Below are 24647 nucleotides of genomic sequence, written 5' to 3'. Positions count from 1 at the left end.
GGAACCTGGGAGAATCCTTTGGCAACCAAGCGAGCCTTGTGTTTGTCAACTGACCCATCTTCTACAAATTTTGTCCGATAGATCCACTTACATCGAAAAAGTTTTCTTCCTTTAGGAAGAGGGACAAGATCCCAAGTGTGGTTCCTCATCAAGGAACTATACTCTTCCTGCAAGGCTGTATCCCACTCAGAAATACCAGAAGCCTCATGAAAGGACTATGGATCTGAGGCAGTAGCAATGAAGACATGTGGAGCATCTTGGAATTGTGAACGAGTTCGCCTGGTGTCTAATGGACCCCCAACCCAATCACCTATAGACTACAAGGTTTGTCTAGCCCAAAGTGGGCAAGAAGATGGAGAATTTGGAGGGGAATCATTAACCTCTGAATGATGACTAGGAGAGGAAGGAGGTGAGTTCTCTGAATCACTTTCTGCATCAGAAGTAGAGGTAGAAGACTGTTTAGGTGAATCTGACTCATCAGAAGATCTGTCATGTATTCCAAGTGACTTTAATGTCAAGGTAGAAGGTGTTGGAGAAGTGATAGAAAGTGAGCTTGAAGATCCCTCCTCAAATTGAACACTCCTCTCAATGAATAACTCATGTATAGTAGGGTGGAGCAACCGATAACCCTTCACACCATCAAGATAACCTACAAATATGCAAGGTCTGCTTTGCGGATCCAAGGCCTTATGTTTCTCTATAGGAATGTGGGCCCATGCAGGGGAGCCAAAAACTCGAAAGTGCTTAACTAATGGTTTTCGACCGCTCCAAGCTTCAAAAGGAGTAACTCCCTTCAAGGCTAGGTGAGGAACACGGTTCTAGATATAACAAGCACAGTTAATGGCTTCTGCCCAATACTGTGGTGCAAGAGATCTAGAGTGAATCATACAATTTGTAATTTCTTTCAAGGATCTATTCTTCCATTTTGGAACACCATTTTGCTGAGGATTGTATGGAACTGAATGCTATAAATCAATCCCCTCTGAAGTGCAAAATCTTTCAAACCGATGGTTGACATACTCACCACCATTGTCTGTGTGCAAAACCTTGATGGCTTTCCCAGATTGCTTTTCTACAAAATTTTTGAAGTCTTGAAAATGATCAAATACCTCTAACTTCTGTTTGAGAAAGTACACCCATGTATTTTTAGGATAAACCACAGACAGAAATAAAAAACTACATGCAAATATAACCAATAACAAAAAATAATAGAATACGCAGAAATGACCTCCTGGGTAAAAACAGACCTCACCATTGGATCCGGGTCGACATTTCCATAAATTTTGATATATAATATGCCCTAGTTTGGCCATGTTTAGAGGAAATGAAAGAGTTTTTTGGTTTCAGCCCATGATGGCCGTCAAATTTAATCTCGTCGGAATTTTCGTCACTGAAAAATTAAAAAAAATGAAAAATCGTACTGAAAATGGTAAAAAGACTGTCTTAGTAAAATGGCCATAACTTTCTCTCAGAATATCGGATTTCAGAGTTCTTACAGGCGTTGGAAAGCTAATTCAGAGAACTACAACATGGTATAGGTTTGGTTCTATGATTTTAAAATTTTGTCAGGTTTTGAGAGCCCTAAAGTCAGATGTTATTTATTTTGAGCATGGATTAGGGCATAACTTGGGCATACGGAGTCAGATTTTGGACTTCGAGTAGTCAACGGAAAGCTCTTGGAGAGCTCTACACATTGGTTCAGATTTGGTGCAGGTTTGGCATGATTTATTTGTTGATATATTGATCTAAACAGTTTATAGATATATTTTAACTATGGTAACATTGTGAGTTTATGGCATTGGAGATTTAAGTTTTGATGTCATTGTATACTCAAGTTTGGTCTCATGATGATATGGTTATCAATGTTTGAATTTGGATACGTATGATGACTTGTTGGATCTACAAGTTGTGTAGTGTTGTAAGCGGTCTATACTTACAGGTTGCATTTATAGCTTGGTTATGGGTTGTCTTTGCCCAGTGATCTTTCATTATTGATGCATATTCAGATTGGTGGCTTGGATTTGGGTTGTCTATGCCCTAAGTCACATAATTTTATCTTCATGTAGAAGGGATGAGATGTTGTTACCAGGGACAATCATGGTGGAGGATTGTGGTTGACTATTTTATGCTGATAGGTTGGACACTTTGAGAGCCAGATGCTCAGTTCATGGATGTGATCATGGTGCCATGGATTTTGGCATGACATGATTGGTTATACAGGTACATCTTTGATGTTCATTAGCTTGGATTTTTCTGATTTGGTTATGGTGGTATATCTTCTTGGTTGAGGATCATGGTTATTTAGTTTCTTTTAAAGAGCTCATGATGTGAACTTTGAGTTCTTTGATGGTTTGATGCCTTGGTTGATTCTCATGGTTAGAGGATGGGTTTTTCATCATTATGTCATGGATAGCTTGGATACAAAGTTTCGAGGGGGAGATTGTTGGGTGATGCGACACGCTCCCCTGCCCACAGGTGGTTAATTATGTGGTGTTCCATGTTCACTAACAGTCATGGCTTTTGGTGCAACGGCAAATGGGCCCAACAATTGGTATTAGAGCCTGGTTTTGGCCTGGTCATGGGTTCAAATCTCCCCGGTGCCTTCTCGACCCGTGTAAGCACCTGGTATGCGAGTCAAGGGGGAGATTGTTGGGTGATGCGACATGCTCCCCTGCCCACAGGTGGTTAATTATGTGGTGTTCCATGTTCACTAACAGTCATGGCTTTTGGTGCAATGGCAAATGGGCCCTACATGTATATCGAGAAAGGTCATCAATGAATATGAGGACATATCGGGCCCTGCTGAAAGAAGGATGTTGAAATGGACTAGCCAAATCACTGTGAACTAACTCTAGTATCTGTGAAGCTCTCCATGCCTTACTTTTGTCAAACTTTTCCTTAGGATGCTTACCAAGAATGCAACCTTAGCAAACACCTCCTGAGAATTGAACCGAAGGCAACCCTGTGACCATGCTCTGCTGGTTGAGCTAATGCAAATAGCGAAAGTTAAGATGGCCAAACCGCTCATGCCATAATTTACTCACATCATTAGAGTGAGTGAGAAAAATAGATGAAGGAGGATCAGGAACAAAGTGAGAAAACAGATAGAGCTGTGACTGATGATCTACTCGCCCAACTGCAACTACAGAATCACTATGCAACTCACGTATCTCCATTGAATTAGGAGTGAACTCAACCCGCTTGCCTAAACCTGTGTGAGTGATTTGGTATATTGATAGGAGATTAGTTGATAATGAGGGTACACAAAGAACATCATGGAATGTGCCATCCCCCACATCAACAGACCCTCTCCCACACACCTTAATAGGAGTGTCATCACCCATCAAAATAGAAGGCATAGTACATAGCTCCAAGGATGCAAGTTCTTCCTTAGATGAAGCCATGTGGTGTGAAGCACCCGAATCAAGAACCCAAGTGGATGGTGAGGAAGCAACTGCAACAAGAGCTTTGCCCTTTCCTTTCCCCTTGTTGTTTTCTTTTGCCTTGTTAGACTCTTCATTAGAACTTTGTTTGATAGACTCAAGAACACTAATATTATTCTTCTCAAGAATGTATGTCAAGTGATCAATTTGTTTCCTCAAACATTTATGTTCATCATGACCGGGTCTTTTACAATAGGCACATTTAACCTTTTCTTTCTTAGGCTTATCGCCCTTAGAGGATGTGGTATCAATAGTTGCTTTTGAAGCAATTGGTATCTAATCCTTCTTTTTCTCACTATTATTTTGTTTCTCATCCTTACTATTGTTGTTACTACTTTTTCCTTTTTGTTCTTTTGTGCCTTGGTTGGTTGCTAAGGCATGTGACTTAGAGGACTTAAGAGTGCCCATATGGATTAGCTTGTCCTGTTCTCGAGTGAGATTAATAGCAAAATCATCTAAGATGGCATGGTGAATTGAGTACCAAGTGCACCCTTAGTAGCATAGAAGGTAGAGACAAACACAAAATATTCTAAACTTAGCTTAGAGAGAATACTGAGAATCAGTTGTTCATCTTTCTTTTCAATTCCACGTTGTTTTAACTACAGCCTTAGTGATTTCAATTTGGTGAAGAAATCTTGGATTTGTGTTGAAATTGCCTGGACTCAAACTAATTAATTCATTTTCCAACATATGACCCCTCATTGAATCTTGTGTGCTAAATAATGTTTCTAGCTTTGTCCATACTTCATTTGGTGTATCCAAAGACTCAATGTGAAATAGCAAGTCAGGAGAAACAGACAAACACAATGTTCCATATGCCTCATCACATTTGTTAAACCACTTAGGCTTGTCTTCATCTTTAGCAGGTTCAGTTTCAAGTCCCATAGTTATCCTATTTAATCCAACTTTCCTTAAGTGAATTATCTGCATGATTTCCACTCAAAGTAATTGTATGGAGTTAGGATGGGCATATTTGTTTGATCCATGATGAAGAAATGCAAAGAAATGCTAAAAAGAAGAGAACCCAGCCACGACAAACACCCCCCCCCCCCCCCAAAGAAATATGATTTGGCACTTTATTTTAGTGCATTTACAACTACCACTAGAAAGAAATACTTAATGGTCTTGATTTCAATGCATTACAAACCCTCATGAAGAGCATATACTAAAAGTGAAACTTGGGCACAATAATCAAGGAAACAAATAGCACCACTGCGATCTACTCAAAAATAAATGCACTTTCAAAAAAGGAATCGCCTCGATACGAGGTCGTATGAGAAAGTTATGATCCTTCGAAGTTTCTAAAACGAGAACTGTGCACAATCATGGCTAAGAATTTGCAATTTCTAAAGAATTCATGCATGAAAATCAAAAAACAACTCCACTAGTGGATAGAGCACAAAAAAATAGCCAAGTTCATAACAAGAATCATTAAAATTGGAGTCCGTATGAGCAAGAACGAGACATTTGAAAACTGCATTCAAATCTGCGATTGCCAACGAAGAGGGGTATGGTTGTAGCCTTTCATGCTCAATTTTGCAAAATATACGACTTGCATGCAAAATCTAAAAGATACCCAGATGGTTTTTTGGGGCTGCGAACAAAACCCAGAAAGAATTTTCCTCGCTAATGTACAAAAGATGTTGCTGTAGTGTAAATCAAACGCCTTTAATAGTAAAAAAATGGCTCCAAAGATCAAGAAACGACCCCAGCAAACAAAATATGACATGCAAATGCTGGATCAGCTTCCTAAGTCCATTAATGGCATGGGGGAACCTGCAATACTGATTGAAACTTCCAAATATGCAAGTTGGTTGTCAGATTTGAGATTGAAACCCTAGAGAAAAATTGCTTTTGTCAAAACTTTTCTGATTCTTAGGATCATCCAAAGATGCAAGAGAAGAGCATACTTCATTTTTCAAAAAATTACAATAAAGTTTATTAGCCCCCCCCCGAATCTCTCAAATAAGGAAACTAAAATCTATTCTTGCACATAGAAAAGCTCTGATACCATGTTAGAATCTGAAAAGATTAACAACCCAGAAAACTAGTGCAAAGAGTAAATATCTAAACTATGAATGCAAATGATACAAAATAAAAATAGCAACACAGAGTTAGTCTCCAAGAGAGTAATGCAAATGCTAGAAGAAAAATAGCATTACGAGGATGCAAAAATAAGAGATGCAAATACAAGCCAGGTAGCATGCTTATATAGGCTAGGAAGAGGGAGGAGGTGGCAACACCAACCAATGAGGAGCAACCATCTATCAAACTAAAGATAGTAAAGTATCTTCCCAAGATAGCTAATGGATGCTCACATGTAGGAAGGTGACACCTCACAACCATTCATCTAATAAGACATGCTTTATTAACCTAAGCGAGATTATTAAAAAGTGTAGGAAAAACCTAGCAAAATAGGAAAAATAAAAAAACTACACTAAAAATTAGGTACAACCCCAAATAGAATAATAGCAAAAGAGAAACAAACTGAAGAGAAAGAAGAGACAAAAGATAAGGAGGAATCTGCAATACAAACTTTGGTTGAACTACCCAAAATAGGTACTCCTACAAAAACTCTTCAACAACTGAGCACTGGAACACTAGAATTGCAAATTAGAACACCAAGCTCGAGCTCCACTAGGGTAGCCAGGAAAATTCATTATGGAATTCCTGAGCTTGATGAAGAAATAAAGATACCCTATTATGAATCTAGTACTCTCACTGAGGAGAAGATGAATGAAATTTAGAGTGCATTGGATAGAAGAAGGAGACAAGAGGCACTTAGAAAGGACTACAAATACAGGCAAGCATAAATCAAGGACTTATTCATGGATGCCTTCAGCCTACAGTCTCCAGATGAATCAAGACCAATTATAGAGCAACTATCAGATATAGTTGATCAGGTAACAAATGAGGACCATGACACCAATGCCAAACTAATAGAATGGTCAGAGAAGAAATTCCAAGGTAAGGTCAATGAGAAGATATCAAATACTATCATTTTGGGACAAGTTGACCTGGCTAAGAAAATAGATAGAGTTAAAATTGTACTTGAAAACATATTCTTCCTTTACAATAAATTGTGTGATTTTTCCAACTTCACACTTGAGACTAGCTAGAAAATAATGAGCTTGGAGAGAAATCTAAAGATTTCTAGTACACAACTCCCAACCAATACAACTCAAAGTGAGAAGCATTTTTCTTAAATGCTTCACACTCAAAGGGAACTAGCTATATCATCAGTAGAGGAGGCTAATATAAAAGCTAAGTTAATGCAAATTCAATCCTCCATCACCCCTCACTTGGAGGTACTTCACAAGGAGTAAATGTATGCAGAGACAATCCTCAAGAAAGATCCCAATCTTTCTACACATGAAGGACTTGTAGACCTAGCAGCAGAGCTTGCAATCCAACACAAGTCATTGGATACTATATTAAACAACTGGGATGCATCTTTGAAGATACTTCTAGAGGTTAACAACTCATTTTTGGCTAAACATGGAATTACTCCATAGAACCCTTTGACATTAGTGTCAAAAAGGGGGAGATATATATTATAGGGGAAGAAATAATGGGTAATTACCAAATTTTGACAAATTTTGTTCATTCATTCATTTTGAAAATAAAGTGGAATGATTGTATATAGCCAAAAAGGGGGGAGACAAGAAATAAAGAAGTGAAGGAGCGATGTAAATTTTTTGATAATCACATGGAATATAGGGACATCACATAGATCAAATACAACATTTAGGCTCAGAATGCAGAAACAGGTCAAAGGATGGAAAGGATCAGACATATTGGCACAGAATTTCAATTTCAAAGACACAATCAACTTAGGGGGAGTCATAAGGTATATTACTACTCACAAATTTTTGAAATTTTGCATGTAAGTTGAGTGAGTAAAGAGTGTACTCAATAAGGTTAGGATCATCAATGCTTAGTTAAGTGTTTTTTACGCTCATGTTAAAGGGGGAGATTGTTGGTGAAATAAATAGTATTGACAAATGAGTGTCAACACATTTAACCATTTTCACTATGTATGCCAAATACGCAATAGATGTCGAGCCAAAATTTTAATAGGTGCCAAGTCATAGTTAGTGCTGAGTAGATTACAGTATAGTATGTGCCGAGTGATCCAGGAATTGTACATGTGTTGAGTAACAGAATCATTTAGATGTCAAGCAATTCAGAACAACATATGTCGAGCAATACAAGATACAACGGGTGCCAAGAAAACTAGGAAACATAATTGATGCCAACAATCTAGAAACAATAAATCCTGAGCATTAGTAATACTTCATGTGCCAAGAAACAAAGGATCAACATAAGAGTTTGTATTTGCACAAACTAAGATGTAAACTATTTTTGGAGCCGACTTAGAAAAATTTTGAAGGAGAAAAAGAATAAGGACGAATCATTTGCATTTCCTATGCAATCTACATGCAACCAATCAGAGAAATGGTGAAGGCATGCAACCAATAAGAAAAATGCAAAGTATGAGCAGGAATTTGAGATTCAATTTGGATCATAGATCCATACCTAACCCTAAGTCTTTGCATTCTTTATAAGGACAACGAATGCACCATTGTATGGATGGAAGAAAAATAGCATAAGGGGAGATTATAGTGAAATTTTAGTGTGAAGAGGAAAAGACTTAGTGGAAAGAACAACATTTATACATCCAATTAATTAGAATAGAACAAAGGACATATTTAGAGATCAAATCGAGCAAGGATCAAAAGAGAAAGAGTAGATCAAGTGCCTGAACTCAGCAATTCGAGATTGCATTCAATTAGGTCAAATGTTCTAATACTCTCTCACAATTGTATTAGAGGTTCAAATCCTATGGTGATAAGTTAGCTTAACAACTAGGTAGGAGAGCCTTTGGAGAAGGATAAGAAAATCCTATGTATTAGGTGGGTTTAATAGCCTTTATGTAAATCCTTTAACAGGGTGACACTTCATGTAAAGTGTTTGTAAATCCTTTCAACAGGTCACTATTGACATAGTGTAAAGCCTTTAACAGGGAAAACCATCAGAAGTGGTTGAACTCATTGCTACAGTAATTTTTGTGGGTGTCATCCCCACCCCAGTTTTATTTTCTTATTCCTGGAGGGCTTCTGGGTCACCAAATTCTCTTGTGTTATGTGTTGATGCATGCTCTCATTTTATGTTTGTTTACTTGGATGCATGTTAATTTCAATTATATGTTATTAAGGGTTTGAAAGGATAGCAATTGGTTACTTCTGATTCACCTCCCCCCCCCCTTAGAAGTACTCTTCCCATTTGAATATTCCAATAGTACATGCTTTACATGGTATTTCAGTTTAATTAGTGAATGTATGAGATGGATGTGTGGTGAATGTTTTATGGGTCAATTTTTAAACTAATGATTCACTCCCCCCCTTTTCTCAAAAGTTTACCTTTCCTACTATAATTTCAAAATTTGGTATCAAGTTTTTGTTCTCTAAAAGAGAAGCTTTGCAGCTTTGAGGAAAGGTCTTGAAAATGGAAGTCTACAAGTTGGGAAAGTTCATTGAGAATCGGGAGATTAAAATGCATCTCATTATACATCAATTGAATCAAGCAAGAGAAGACTTAAAGAAATCTTTAGAGAGAAGGAAGGAAATTGCTATTGAGGAGAATGACACACAATATAGAGAGATGGACACTACAAAGCTATTTGTTGATGGAGACTCCAATGAATTTAATGCAGTGGTTGTAGATCTAATGAAAAAGAATAGAAGAAGAAAGCTATGGAAGACAAAAGAGTTTTGACCAACATATTGGAAGAGAAATCATTAGAGCTTACCAAAATTTCTAACATACAATTGGATACTTTGAGTCAAATGATGAATGCCAATTATGAATTGAATGTCAAGGACATTGAGATAACAATATTGAAGTTGCATAATGAGCAACTAAATAATGACCTAAAAAGGGAAAAGGAATTTTTTGAAAGTTTCAACAAACCAAGTGAAGCCATCAAATACTTTGAGCAATTGATGAGATCCCCTAGATCTAACAATGACACATCTGGGCTGGGATACACAAGAACTGAAGAAGGAGAGTCATCCAAAAGTGTTGAAGAAAGGAGCAACAAAGGTAAGAATTCCAAACCTACTTGTCATAATTGTGGTAAGAAAGGACATACTTCTAATGTGTGCATGAGCAAAACTATAAATTAGAATGTCAAGCATTAGAGCATGGTTCACTACCATAAGTGCAATAAACAAGGTCATCAGGAACATGAATGTAGAATTAAGACCATGCACACTCAAAGATTTCAAGGATATTGTTATAACTATCAAAAGTATGGACATAGAGCTTTTGAGTGTAGATCCAAACCCATGTTGTCAACAAACATGCAAAAAGAGGTAATGAATAATGACAATTCTTACAACTGGGATTATAATACAATGTATAGTTGTCATTATTGTCAAGAATATGGACATATTCCTAAGAATTGTATTAGAACACACTTTAGAAGTGACTACAAAAGATGGTTGAGTCAAACCATGTGTTTTAGCTATTTGAAGACTGTCACATTAGTCGATATTGTCCAACAAGGTCAAAGGCACCAAGTTGTGATTTTGATAAAAGCAAAGGCAAGTCAAATGTTGAAAATGTTAGAAATGAAATGAATAAGACATGGAAGAGAAATGATGATTGCAACACATCAAGTGGAGAAGGGATCACTTCAGCCAACAGATCAGGTGATCACATCTCATCAAACTAAGCAATCAAGAGGTATGTGGGACTGATACTCAAAGGCTATACCATACATTAGTTCCAAAGGATTTAGTACTGAAAAGATTACATTAGCATGAACAAAGATGCAAGATGTTATTGAGAATCAATGAAAAATCTTTGAGTTTTTTATGTTACTGTCGAGCATGAAAAGTTTTCTATGAATGGAAAGAGGAATACTAGAGGATGCCAAGGTAATAGACTGGTTAGTTGATGCCGAGCTTGTAATGGTTGCCGAATGAATGAAATGTTAGTGGATGTTGAGTGAGCCTAAAATTGGTTGATTCTGAGCTTACAACTATGTAAGCACTCAACATTAATCGCAATACTTCAAAGGGCATTTGATCATTTTTCAACTCATTTGACATCATTTCAAAATTGAGAAAGAGCAAGGAGAACAAGAGGTGATCTAGAAATTCATTAGAAGTGATTGCAAAAGATTTGAGTAGCGATTCAACACCATTTTGTCAGATCTTGCAAGGTATTTATCAAATGCCAAGTTACACTATTTATATTTTTATAAACCCTAGTTTCACATAATGGCATGTAGTTCAAAGGGTGTAGAGGGCAAAGAGGTTATGAATGTTCAATTGGTTAATAATGCAGTTAAACAACCAATTTTTAAAGCCATACTAGACATTGCTTATAAACAAGACCCCTCTGGTGCGTTATCCATGATACCACTAAAAATTTTAATGGTTCAAGATGCTACAAAATGTTACAATTTTAAGATTGGGAGAATTGGAGATATGGAAATAAGGGATGCATATGATAAAATTTGTGAGAATGGTGTGTTGAGGGAAGAATTTAAAATTGTAGAGAAGAAAGTGTTAACTCAAGCCTTAGATTTCCTGAATGTTTTCAAAACTGAATGGATAAGGATTGTATTGAGCAAGAGTCATGATAGTTCACTCTAGTTAGACAATGGGCCTATCAAAATAACCAAGAGAATAAAAATAGAGTAATAGGGTATCCAACCCTAGATTGGCCTAAGACTCCGAGGAGTGATTCAAAAGAGGTTAATGAGAAAAACACAAGGGCTGTGTGGAATAAGAGAGGAATGACAATTGACACCATCAAAAATCCATTGATAAACTTTACAGTCAAGGTAATTGCACATAAGTTTTACCAATCCAACAGATTAAACAATGTGCCCTATATTGTAGTGGATGTGGGTTACAAGATTGTCAAGAAAGATAACAAATATGATCTTGTTGAGCTACAACTACAATAATTGATTGAAAACCTTGGAGCAATAAGGAAGATAGAAAGTGCTTAGTGCAAATCCGGTTCTCTCTTGATATGTATCTTCTTTTATATACAAAACACATTTCCTACATTTGGCATTATGGCATGGAAGACAAACAGGTCAGTGGCAATATGAATGGGTGAGTTCATTGAACAATTGGGTAAGAATTTTGAGTCAGTAATGACAAGTTACTTTGAGGACTTTAAGTAATCCATGAAGAAAAGATTGAGGATTTTAGTATCATTAGTGGAAAACCATTATGATTATGTTTGTTTCCTAGTTGATGTTAATTATACATTTGTTCAAGTAGCAACTCCAAGAGTGAGATGGTTGAGGCCATTAGGCTATGAAATAAATATAGATGAGGCTTCTACAACAATAACTGCATTACTTGTAGAAGATATAGACAAAGATGCTACTACATTTGGTAACTATGATATGACTAAATCTAAGATTACCATGGAACTAAAGATTGCCTCTATCATAAAGAAGAAGGAAAAGTTGGTAAAGAAACTGAAAGCTAAATTTGGTGAAGGTGTTGAGCAAGAAGAGGATGAAGAGGAAGAAGACACCCAAACCTAGGCACCACTTGCATTAACACAAGGAATGAGAGAAGATCAACAAGAGGAAGAGACATAAATTGTAGAAGGTGTCGAGGAAGAAGAAGTCAAGGAAGCACCTACTCCTACTGATCAAAAGAAGAGAAAGGCTAAGGCTCAACTAGTGACAAGGTTCAAGAAAACTGCAAAACTAAGCCATCCCAAACCTACAACACCTACTACAAGGGCTAATGCACATGTCACTGCACAAAAGGAAAAAGAGAAGACCAAACCTGCATAGCAGGAAGGAGGACCATTGAAAAGGCCAAGGAGGAAATACATTACACAAGCTAAATATAATGAGGAAAGAACAAAATTAGATGACAATAGCCAATTCAAAATGGTGAGTCAAAATCCATTATCAAATCTAGATAACCTATGTGAGAATGTTAAGAATAGTATAGATTTATTAGGATTTTCTCATGTTGATTTTGATTATCTTGGTAAATTGAAAAAAATCAAGTGGCGGAGGTTATATATGCCATGATGGAAAATTTTAAGAAAGCCCCACTAGAAATTACAAACTCTATGCCTAAAAGTTTATATGAAAGGGTGGAGCAGAAATGACATTATTGTTTGAATCTAGAAAGACAAATTAGGGAAACATCACTTGCACAAGTTGTGCCTGAACTTAGTAAGGCACAAATTGCTAAGGCTATGAAGAAATATGTAGTTAGATTTGTATTGAAATATAGAGCCTTCAACATATTGCAAAAAAATATTGAAGATGTTGTAAAGAAGTCCACACAGATGTGGAAACTCACATATAGGTTAGCTACAATAAAGGCAGGTGAACAAGAGCCTATAGAGGTCAAAGATGATGAAGAAGATGATAAAAATAAAGACACAGTTGAGGGAGGTACTAAAATGAATATAGATGATCAGGCAAAAATTGAGCAAGAGAAGCAAGAAGAACAAAGTGTATAAGATACACAATTGCCTAATGTCAGCCCTCAACATATAACAAGTGTAAATCCTAAAACAATAATAGTAAGGGATGTTTTTGATCTCATTTCTTAGAACATCAACCCCCTAATAGAGGAAGATCTAAAAAAGATACTTGATCAGTCTACACTGCAAGCAAAATTATGTGATAATCCTGTATTGGTAAGTATAGATGAGATTCAAAAATCAGTGACTAATACTACAAGCGAAGAGGTGAATACACAAGAACCACCTACCATCATCCCTCAAGTCACTAACATACAACCTTTAGATAAAATACCATAAGTCACATCAAAAAAGATAGATATAGTTGGAAAGGACACAGTGGAAGCTCAAGCCACTACTGAAGCACAGAGTGAAATAGGTTAGATAGATTTATCTACACCTTCAACATAAGTACAAGGTGCATCCCAAGGCATTGTGGTAGAACAAGACAAGCTTGAAGAAACTGAGTTGACACCAAAGCTAAAGGAGCAAGCAACCATTCAAACCCTAGTAAATTTACTAGAATCTGACACTCCTTCCAGACACACTCTTTAGAAGCCAAGCACAAATGCAACACCATTGTAGTTCTCAGTGCCGAGTCTGAGTTCATCAAGGGCAGAAGAGGTGATACAATATGGATATGTGAGCCTTTATGAAGAAATTGTATTACCAAAGTATGATTTTGCTACAATAAAAATTAAGTAGATGGGTATATTGCGAAAAGCCCTAGCTAGAAAGAAAAGACAAGAACTTCTTAGAAGGGAGCATAGGCAGAAGCAAGCTTTACTAAATATTAAAGACATCTTTCTAGATGCATTCAGTCTGCCTAGTCTAGATGAAACCAAGCTACTCATTGAACAATTGACAAATATAGTGGAAAAGGTAAGTGATGCAGACCTTGATACAAATGCAAAATTACTAGAATAGTCTGAAAAAAATATTCCAAAGTAAAGTGAATGAGAAAATATCAGGTGATATAGCACTTACTCAAGTAGTATTGGCAACTAAGGTAGAGAGTGTGAAGAAGGTACTTGGGAACATTTTCTCACTGTACACCAAACTGTGCAATCCAAAAATCTTCATACAAGAGACAAGAAGTCACATTTTGAGTTTAGAAAGTCAAATTATTGCATTAGGGGAAAAATTTCCTATGACACTAGCTCAAAGTGAGAAGCACTTTAGAGCTTTGTTGCAAACCCAGAGTCAGTTAGCAACATTATCTTTAGGTCGAGACAATATAAGGGCCAAACTAATTAGCATCCAAACAACATTGACTCCTTATATGGAGATTTTGTACAAGGAATTAGGCTATGTTGAAACTCATGAAGAAAGACCCCAATCTTTCTACATTAGATGGTCTAGTCCACCTTTTTGCTGAGCTGACCATCCAACTTAAGTGTTTGGATGTAGCATGTGAAAATTGGGATGTAGCTCTCAAGATTATACTAGAGGTCCATGAATCTTTCTTGGACAAACACGCTATCAGTGTATAGCCCATTGACATTAGTGTCAAAAAGGGGGAGAGTAAGAAAAGGGGAAGAAAAAGGGAGAGAATAAGAGCATGGGGGAGCAAGCAAAGAACAACAAGAAAAGAGTATCAATTGAGACACATTTACTCAGTAGGAGTACAAAATTTTTGAGTATAGAAATAGACCTATCAACTCAGGGGGATTATAAGATTTTGAGGTATATAAGTTGTTGCAAAATTTTGAAATTTTGAAATCTTGTACATAAGCTAAATAAGAGACATGTTATGCTCATAAGAATAAGGATATCAATGCATGAACAAGTGTTTTTGACACTCATGTCAAAGGGGGAGATTGTTGATCTTAGATTGGTTTTGACAAATGAGTGTCTACACACTTAAGTCATTTACTTAGTTCATGTTGAACAAGTAGTATATGCCAAGCACAACATGTATAAGATAGAGCATGCTGAGTCTACAGTGAGTGTCGAGTCACTCAAGTGCCGAGTAGACAGTGTATGCTAAGTGATATAAGAGTCAAGTAAGTAGTGCATGCCAAGTTATTCAAATGCTAAGTCACAATATAAAAATTAGTATATGCCGAGCATCAAAGACTTCAGATGCCGAGTAAGACAATTTTGTCATAGTTGTTTGCAATGGCACAAACAACTATGTAAACCATTTTTGATTTGACTTAAAGATTGAATTACAATACTTTGGTGATAAGGATGAATCTTAAGTTGGAATCCCTATGAATTGCATGTAGCCAATTAGGAAAAAGAAGGTTTAAGCAAAAAAATGGATGAATCATAGCCATTGATTCATACCTAACCATAAGTCACCTAAGTCTTCTTAAGGAGGACAAACCCTAAACTTTCTGAGGAGTGTGGAAGAAGCAAAGAGAGAAGTTTGCATGCATAAATAGAGCATTCATGGTGACTAAGGAATTGTGATCTAAGATTGCATTGAAGAATTAGTTAAAGGAGAATAGAGGAAGGGAAGAGCATACAACAAAGAGACATTTGATCAAGAAGGATTGAGGGGTACAAGTACAAAGTTGTGTCTCCTTTTAGATTGACTTATTAGAACAACTGAATTTGAGTATTTCTATTAAAAAATCTATTTTTTTTAACATATGATCTAGATAAATTCATTCTAGCTAAGTTATATATGGTCTCAGACATTTCCAATTGGAAATGTCTATTAAATGCATGTTTTATAGTAGTTTGTATCCAATTACTAAAGAAATAAAATTATTTCAGAAAAACAGGGTTTCAATAACTCTAACTATTTTTTATGATAGTTTTTTAATAATATGTAAACACCATTTTATAGTGCTCAATGTCAAGAATATTCTCATATAGAGTTTATAGTGTTTTAATTAGATATAGTATATTGTAATTAAAAAATTCTACAACCATGTATTTTAACAATTGAAAAGATGTCAATTTTGAGAAAGAAAAAAATATTAGATTTGTTGGATTGATGGTTGGCTGGGATATATTCATTGCCTCAAAAAAAATTACATAGGGTTAAATTTAAGTGACCCTATATGCCAAATCAAAAGAAGGCATTGGTCATATCTATAGCCAAGAAATGAGTACTAAGCTTATTTATTTGAAGAACAATTTCACATCAATCAACATTATAATTTCAAGTATTTTTATACAAAGCAAGCAACCAGTTAAGTGAAGTGTTATAACTAAATATTTTTCAAGAATATTTGGCATCTCAAGAAATTATTTTCTTTCTCAATTTTCTATAAGAAGCCTTAGGCCTAGAGTTAGGGTTAAGGTATAGCTTTATCCACCTTGGTCCTATAAAGCTATAAGTGCAAGGGAATTTGATCATTGATTGTTCCCATTCATTTGTAAGAACTAATTGAGGAATCCTAATAAGAGAAGTGACAAAATGTCTTGGATTTCCAATCTATGGTTTTGTGAATCAACATATTGACAACTCTACTAGGGATTGTTCATAAAATATCATTCAAAGATATTTGGAATCTCTAGTTATAATTAGTTGAAGGTTGATACTTTAGAGTTTTCTCTATTTGAGTCACACAACAAATTAGGACTTTTCTGGGTAGTTTCTTTTGACTTTTAGGACCTTTAGTGAAGAAGTAAAGACTCTATTGGAAATTTCAACCCAGATCAATAAGTAATAGTTGCCTCCATATGAGGTGGTGATTCCATTAATAGAGCTTTGATTAATTAAGGAAGGAGACTCAAAAAATTGAAATGTGTCAGAATTTCAGTCAATAAATAAAATATTCACATGGAAAAAGATATACACTCAAGCCATTGGACTTAACGGGTTTTCAGTTTAAACATTTTTTTTTTCATAAACTTGTTGAATCAATACTTAAGTTCCATGGTGATAAATCTATGGTGGAACATTTAGAAATATATTACGAGTTTACAAATTATATTCAAATCCATGCAAGAGACCAATTGATGATGGTATTTGCTAGTTCATAAAAATAATGTTGCACACCACATGTATGAATTATTTTCTGCTAAAACTATTGCATCATGGAGTGAATTTGAGTATTGGTTCTTAGAGGAATTTCATGCTATGGTTGAGAAGAAAGATCCTGAGGTGGAGCAGGGTAAGGGTAGTCAAAGGACAAACAAGGTTGACATTTCTCTCCAAGATGTAAAAAATGACTTCATTAATGAAGAAAATAGACTAGACATTGATTCATGTTGGGTTGTTGATGATGAAAAATGATGGTATGGGAAAAAATATTTCTAATCACATTAATAAAATTAACATAGCAAAGAGACTTAGTTACAGTATTGCAGAGACAAAAGAGAAGGTTCCACCTAGTAGTGGGAAGATTATATAACTTTTGGATAAAGAGTATCTTGACTATACATATAAGAATGGTTCAGAGGTGTTTCAAATTTGTTGACATGAACAAATTAGAATACATAATGTCCTAAAAAGGGATTTCAACCGCAAATTTTATTTTTTTATAATGACAAATGTTTCCCAAATCATCACACAAAATTTTAAGAGGAAAAAAGTATCATAGGCAGAGATCTCAAAGTTTTTTCACTATTTACATGATGAAATATTACAAGACCTGGAGGAGCCGTCTAGTGAAGAATATATACACAAAAATCCTATATTTTCATAAATACACTCTTGAAAATGATAGGATTTCATCATGTGATGTCTTAAATGAATGAATGAGGACAAATGAAGAATTAATTCCTGAGTAAAAGAGGCATGATGCTTCTATAATACCACAGGTTTGAACACAATTTATAAAATAAATTGAAACTTAGAGCAAACCCATATCTAGAATTGAAAATTGGAAAACATCATGAAACTCTAGCTCTTCTAGATTTGAGAAGTATAGAATCATGAGACTTGCAAGGGATCAAGAATCAGGGATAATAAATTTATTTATTATAATCATAAGCACCAAAGGAGATTATTTCATAAGCTAAGTACAAAGGGAAATTATGAAGACCAAATTGTGAGCCTCTTATTTGGGAGGTCTTGGGTTCATGTCTTCCCAAACTAAACAAATAATAACACTTTATCTCAATAAATAATAATAAAGAAATAATAAATAATCTAGGCTTCAGACCATTACCTATATTAAAAAAGAAAACTACAAATCTATACAAAATGCTCTTTTTTCACTATTTCACTGAGCAAGTATTATGGAGATAGCAAAATGCTCTTTTTTTGGTATTTCGTTGAACATGTATTATGGAGATAGCAAAATAGTGAAAGGTTTCCATTTTGTTGAACATAAAGGTAAGGTAGTGACAAATAGTGATGACAATACATTTAGAGAGGTGTTGCTATTTTGTTGGGAGAAGTTGAGTAGTATTTAGATGGTGGAATGTTGCCATTTTGCTAGGATATTCTATGGTGATTCTAGAAATGATGAGAAAATTGACAAAAAAATTAGTGAAAGTCAAAGGTGGTAGTCTTAATTTTGCTAAAAATTTGATGGTATTGCACACTAGCAAAATTTGGAATTAAAGTACAAAGGTTGTATGATTGGTTAAATAAAAGGCTAATTACATCTTGATTCACATGATTAACAAGACAATTTTCATTCCCAATTGAATGAATGACTCAACAACTAATGATTCAAATGTGTGAAATTTATTTTCAAAACACATGCATTAAATGAAGTGGCCTAGAGTTCTAATTAGGTGCTTTACATTTTTCGAATATGCCATTAAACATAGTTAGGAAGGGTTTTAATGAACTCATTTGATAAAGGGAGAAATAGATGATGGTATGAGAAACCTGAATTAAGATAATTGCATCATCATGGATTACCTTTTGAATGCTGACCCTTGGAATGAGGATCCTTAACCAGTTCCTCAACTTGATTTAAATATTGTTGAAGCAAATTAGTTAGATGTTTTGAGTAGTCTAATGGTCATTGCATGGGAATTTAATATGAGCTATGCCATCTATGAGAGTGATATGTTCGAGTTGGAGGTTGAACATGACAAAGAAAAACTAGATGACGATAGATGTGTCCTTGATGATCTCCAATATAAACTACTGGGTAAGAGCACAAAGTTGGGTCACAATTCCGTGGAAGTTCGTAGATTGCAATTGTACTCTTCTAGAAATAGGTACCCATTTTAAAAAAATGGGTAGCCATTTTCAGTTCGGGCGCCCAATCCGAAATTTAAAAAATGGGCACCCAAATCAGGTACCTATTTTTTATTTTCAAAAAATAGGTACCCTTTTCGAAAATATAAAACATTTGTATTTTTTAGAAATGGGTACCCATTTTTTACTTCTAAAAAATAGGTACCCGTTTCTAAAGTTTCAAAAAAAAAATTGGGGGCGAATTTTATGTGGTGATTTGACATTTTCAAAATGGGCACTCGTTTTTTGAATTTAAATAACGGGTACCCATTTCTTAGAACATTGGGTAGGATTTTTTTCTCCTACCTCAGATTTTGGTTTGGGATAGGCTTGGTGAGACCAAGCCTATGCCTTGACCTCTCAAGATTTGGTTAAGGCATTAAATTGACAAATTCACACCTTGCCATAATTTTTAAAGGGTCTTCCCAATCAAATTTTTTTATGAAACAAAAACCCATTAGAGCTCTTACCGTCTTGATTTTAAAAATATAAATTTTATAATGATATGATTTTATTTACTATTTTTGCATTATTTTTTAATGAAAGGTGGTACCTAAATGTAGAATAGTGAAGTTCACTAAAACTTTAATAACTTTTTTATTTTATAAATTTTCTTAAATTAATTTATATGTCATCAATCTACATACAATTCTTTTGAGGTTAATTTTTTTTTTTTTTTGAAAAAAGTGAAATTTTGATCAAATTATGGTGTCCATACACGAGAGGTTTTAAAATTTACCTTTATATAGCCAATTAATAATTAATAAATAAGATTATTCAATAAAAGGTTAAGGAAAAATATTGTCATCAATCTTAGGTGTATTAGGTAACTCCTTTTAAAAAGATTTATGAAAATTCATTTATTTGTGTCAAATTATGGTGTTCGTACATGAGTGTGGTATGGTCCTTACACGAGTGTGATATGGTCCTGAAACAGGCATTTTGAAAAAGTGGTTTTTAAAAATCCATACCAAAAAAAAAAATCTATCATATGGGTACACGAATAAATTACATATTCAAAAAATAGATTCAAAACACTACAATTTTTATTTGTGAAGTTTTTTTATTTTCAATCTCTAAATGCATCAAATTTTGACATCAATTAATAAGAAATTTCAAAAATAGGAAAAACACTTCCACTTTTTTGCCAAAAGTGAGACCTAACTTCTTACACTAACCCTACTAGATTTTCTCAGGTTGATTTGCATCGATGGGCAATATTTTCTTTGATTCTTAGGTATTTGGTGGTTGGTGTAACTGTCCATTTTGAATATAGACATAATAGTTCAATGGTCTTTTTTGCTTCAAAAGTTAAAATTTAGGTTAATGCCAAAGATTGTTACATCACTTTGTTTTGTATAAGAAGGATACCAGAATCATTTATAGATAGTAAAGATACATACAATATACATAATATAGATTTTATTATATAGAATGAGCTATGAGTGAAGCAAAAACTTATGTACTTTTTGTTGAAATTAAATAAATACCCCCATTTTTTGTCCATATTTGAAGTTTTGAAGTTATTCTCAACTTGAACAGTCTTCTATGATTACTAATTTTAAGAATTTGTCACTATTTTATTGTGCTTTTGTAAAGATAATTGATTTCTCATGTTTATTTGATCATTAAGAAGATTTGCAAAGTTGTCTGTCTCTAGTTTCTTGTCTAATTGGCTTTCCCTGGAGGAAATTAAATCCTGGTAGACTGATAAATGTGAAGATTCAACATTTTCAAGCATCAATAACATTGGTTGGATTGATGGTGGGTTGGGGATTTATTAACTGCCTCTCAAATTTGTACATGGGTTAAATTGAAGTGACTTTATAACCCAAATTGGAAGAAGACACTATTCATATCTATAGCCAAAAAGTGAGTACTAAGCTTATTTATTTAAAGATCAATTTCATATCATTCAACATTATAATTTCACCTATTTTCATACAAAGAAAGCAATTCATTATGTGAAGTGATCCTAAATCTTTTTCAAGAATATTTGTCATCTTGAGAAATTGTTTTCTTTCTCAATTTGCTACAAAAAGCCTCAAGCCCAGAGTAAATGTTAAGGTATATGTTTACCCACCTTGGTTTTGTACAACTAAAAATGTCGGGGGATTTAATCAGTTATCATTCTTGTTCGTTGATTAGAACTGATTGAGGAATCCTAATAAGAGAACTGACAAGATCTCTTGGATTTTCAATCCATGGTTTTGGGAACCAACCCATTGTTGACTCAAAATGATTGTGAATGAGGTTCTAGATTGTAGGAAGAGAATTTCAATCAAGAAAAATAACTTGATGAACATGTTGAGGCATTGACTTGCAATAATGTATGAAAATTTTTATAACTATCACGTTGACAAAGAAGATTGACCACAAAAAACATACTACATCAATGAATTTAAGCCAACTAAAGACCACAATAAGAAAAAAAACAGGGACTGCTATTGAAGGAAAAGAGAGATTGTCAGTTGCACAATCAAGGGCGAGACATTGGGATTGCATTATCTTAGGTGCTAGACTAGGAGGTGGAAGATTCGTAAGTAGACTTGAGAAGATAGAGTGCACATATTCTACAATAAAAGAGTGGTGGAAGTGGAATGACACTTCAATTTATGAGGATACCCAAAGTCCTATTAAAAGGGCTTGAAGGTTAGCAACATACATCGTTTATTTGAAGAAGAATAAATCAAATTTAACAAGAAAAGATAACACAAGATCACAATCAATAGTAGGAAGTTCGACATAAGAAAGAGTAAAAAGATAAATAAAATATATTATTGAGAATGAGTAAACTGTTTAGCCTTGTAATCTTATTCGTTTATTCAATTGTCAAACTAAAAATAAATGTTAGAGGCTCATTGAACCGCAGCATTAAGAAGCCTCTCCATAGGACCGCAACCTTGATACTCAGACCTCTGGTCTGCTATACTTATCGTGTATCCATCTACAGATTTTTACGCAACATTAAACTTCCACCGGGGCTTGCTTCATATAATTTCCAAACAACCTGACTGGAAATTTCAATCATTGGTGACAAACATGAGGGTTTTTCTGCTAACAATGGCAACATTGATAATAGCAGGGGAGATACAGTATAGCTTTGCACAAAATTGTGTATGTCCGAAAGGACTGTGCTGCAGCAGATGGGGTTTCTGTGGAAATACCCAACTCCATTGCAGAGATGGTTGTCAAGAAGGTCCATGTACTCTTAATACTACGGCCTCCCCTGCTCTATCTGCCCTTCTTGAATCCATTAACTCTATTGTCAGCAATACAATTTTTAAACGTTTTAACTCTTGGATTTTGGCTGGATCCATTGAATCTAATATTACCCAAATCTTCTTCGACCCTATAATTTCAGGGATTTCGGTTGGATCCATTGAATCTATCATTACCGAAAACTTCTTTGACGGTATTAAATCAGGGATTTCGGCTTCTTGTGAGGGATATAACTTCTACACTTACAACGGCTTTCTCAACGCTGCAGAAGCGGAAGACTTTGCAGGTTTTGGCAATACCGGAAATCTTACAATTCGCAAGAGAGAGCTTGCTGCTTTCTTTGCCAATGTCGCCCATGAGACTGGAAGTAAGATTTAAAAAGACCCCTTTATTTGTAGTGCACTCCGTCTTAAACATATTATTGAAACCCTAATATTGAAACCCTTATATGTTTTGCGTTCAGGTCTGTGCTATGTGGAAGAAATTGCAAAAGACATCTACTGCGAACCTTCAACAGAATATCCTTGTGCGAGTGGAAAGCAATACTACGGACGAGGCCCTCTTCAGCTGACCTGGTAACTCCATTTCTGAGCGATTCTTAAATTTATTTTTTCCCTTTAAACATAACCCTAATCATTGAGCTAATCTGGGGAGGGTTTGAAAGTTGGCCTATTAGCTCAGAAACCTAAGTTTCCATAACATTTAAAAAACAAACAATATTTGAAGAAATCCATCTATTCTCACTTATGAATTTTTTTTTCTTTCTAAACGAAAAAATGAAAACCATCGAGACCAGTTTCTTGGAATGAAATGCTAGTTATGTTTTAACTCAGATCCTCATGGAACCATAGCTGAAAAATATTAATTGTCAGGAACTACAACTATGGAGCAGCTGGAGAATATGTAGGACTTCCTTTACTGAATAACCCAGATTTAGTGGCGCAAATAGAAGATATTGCCTTCAAAACATCACTTTGGTTTTGGATGATAAACAGCAAGTGTCATGATGCCATGACTTCCGCCAATGGAAATGGATTTGCAGGAACAATTAGATCTATAAACGGTGGAGAATGTGGGGGAGGGAGTCCGTCAGCGATGCAAAATAGGGTGAACTTGTATAAGAAATTTTGTGGATGGCTAAATGTCAGCACTGGTCCCAACCTTTCCTGTTAATTTTCCTGCCATCTCTCCAGTAAACCCAAGCCTGTATAGCCAACTGGCCGTTGGTTCACTGCTGAGAATGCATGGCCAACAAAATGCTAAAGCTTGTATGTACAAGACAAACACCAATAGACTCCTCCAATGTAAGAGCTCTGTAACTGAAAACATAAGGCAATCAAAATACTACAAATTGTCTGCTCTGCTGTGGTATTTGTTTTGAACATCTGATGTCCCTGCGACTTAGTTCAGCAATGATCAGCCGCCGAAGAAAATTAGGGCGAGACTAGCTCTCCATAGGTGAGATCAGTCACTTGTAACATGCCTCACCTCTTAAAGTTCGGAGAGATTTGAATCCGAGACCATGGGGATCTACTACCTACACCTCTTAAAGTCCGGAGAGATTTGAATCCGAAACCATGGGGAACTACTACCTACAACCTCAAGCCAACTCATCTACCATGCAGGTTTCCTTTGCTGTGTTGTTACTGTTCCTCTATTTATAGGTTTGTTTCTATTTAATTTATTTGGTCAATCCCATATTTCATCTTATTAATTCTTTTTGTCTAAAAGATGCTGTGGATATGTAAAGGGATCTGCACTCTTTTAAAATCATAAATTGTATGATAATCTTTTGATTTTCATTAGAAGGATGCAACAATTACAGCTCACATGAATAGATGTTTGTTAAATATCTGAAGAAGTAATTTGTATCTATTTACCATAATTTATTGTACAATTTTTTCTCCAATACAATTAGCAAGAATAATGCTCTAAGTTAGATTCTTACAACCCATGATTTTGATCACTGTTATTTCTGAATACAAAAACTTGTATACAGTCTAATCTAGATATTTAAAATTATTCGTAATAACACACATATATATGTACAATTTTTCATAATACAACTGACAAGAGCATGTTCCGACTTGCTCTAAACTTACCTGAACAAAAATCAACAAATGACATAACACATAATTGTAGAAAGGTACAGACTTATTTTGTTCAACAAGACTTCTGATTGAATAACTAATAAAAATTATTTTCCTTTCGCTAAAAACTTTAATCTATGCATTTCATCTTCTATTTTTAATGGTAAATTGCTACTTCAAGCTTTAAAAAGAGCAATAACTCACCATTTACAATTAGTCTATCTTATATCTTAATATGCTAAAATCAACATAATAGAATAA

General features: G+C 35.0%; 1 protein-coding gene across 2 annotated transcripts; it reads left to right on the top strand.

The window, feature by feature from the left end:
- Positions 1-21950: 21950 nt before the first annotated feature.
- LOC149578088 (endochitinase 4-like) lies at positions 21951-24148 on the top strand. Of its 2 annotated transcripts, XM_089827454.1 has the most exons (4): positions 21978-22273; positions 22439-22663; positions 22760-22871; positions 23169-24148. In XM_089827454.1, the coding sequence occupies exons 1-4, from the start codon at positions 22117-22119 to the stop codon at positions 23467-23469; spliced, it is 795 nt and encodes a 264-aa protein (XP_089683580.1). In that variant the 5' UTR covers positions 21978-22116; the 3' UTR covers positions 23470-24148. The 2 variants fall into 2 exon arrangements, with proteins under 2 accessions (XP_089683571.1, XP_089683580.1); XM_089827445.1 differs by having other exon boundaries at positions 21951-22663.
- The last annotated feature ends 499 nt before the right edge of the window (positions 24149-24647 follow it).

Source organism: Cupressus sempervirens, chromosome 1, assembly GCF_028749045.1.
Source record: "Cupressus sempervirens isolate cs-2001-9-10 chromosome 1, ASM2874904v1, whole genome shotgun sequence".
In the NCBI taxonomy this organism is placed as follows: domain Eukaryota; kingdom Viridiplantae; phylum Streptophyta; class Pinopsida; order Cupressales; family Cupressaceae; genus Cupressus; species Cupressus sempervirens.
The sequence above is the reverse complement of the archived record's forward strand: the minus strand, read 5'-3'. Positions and strand labels throughout refer to the sequence as shown.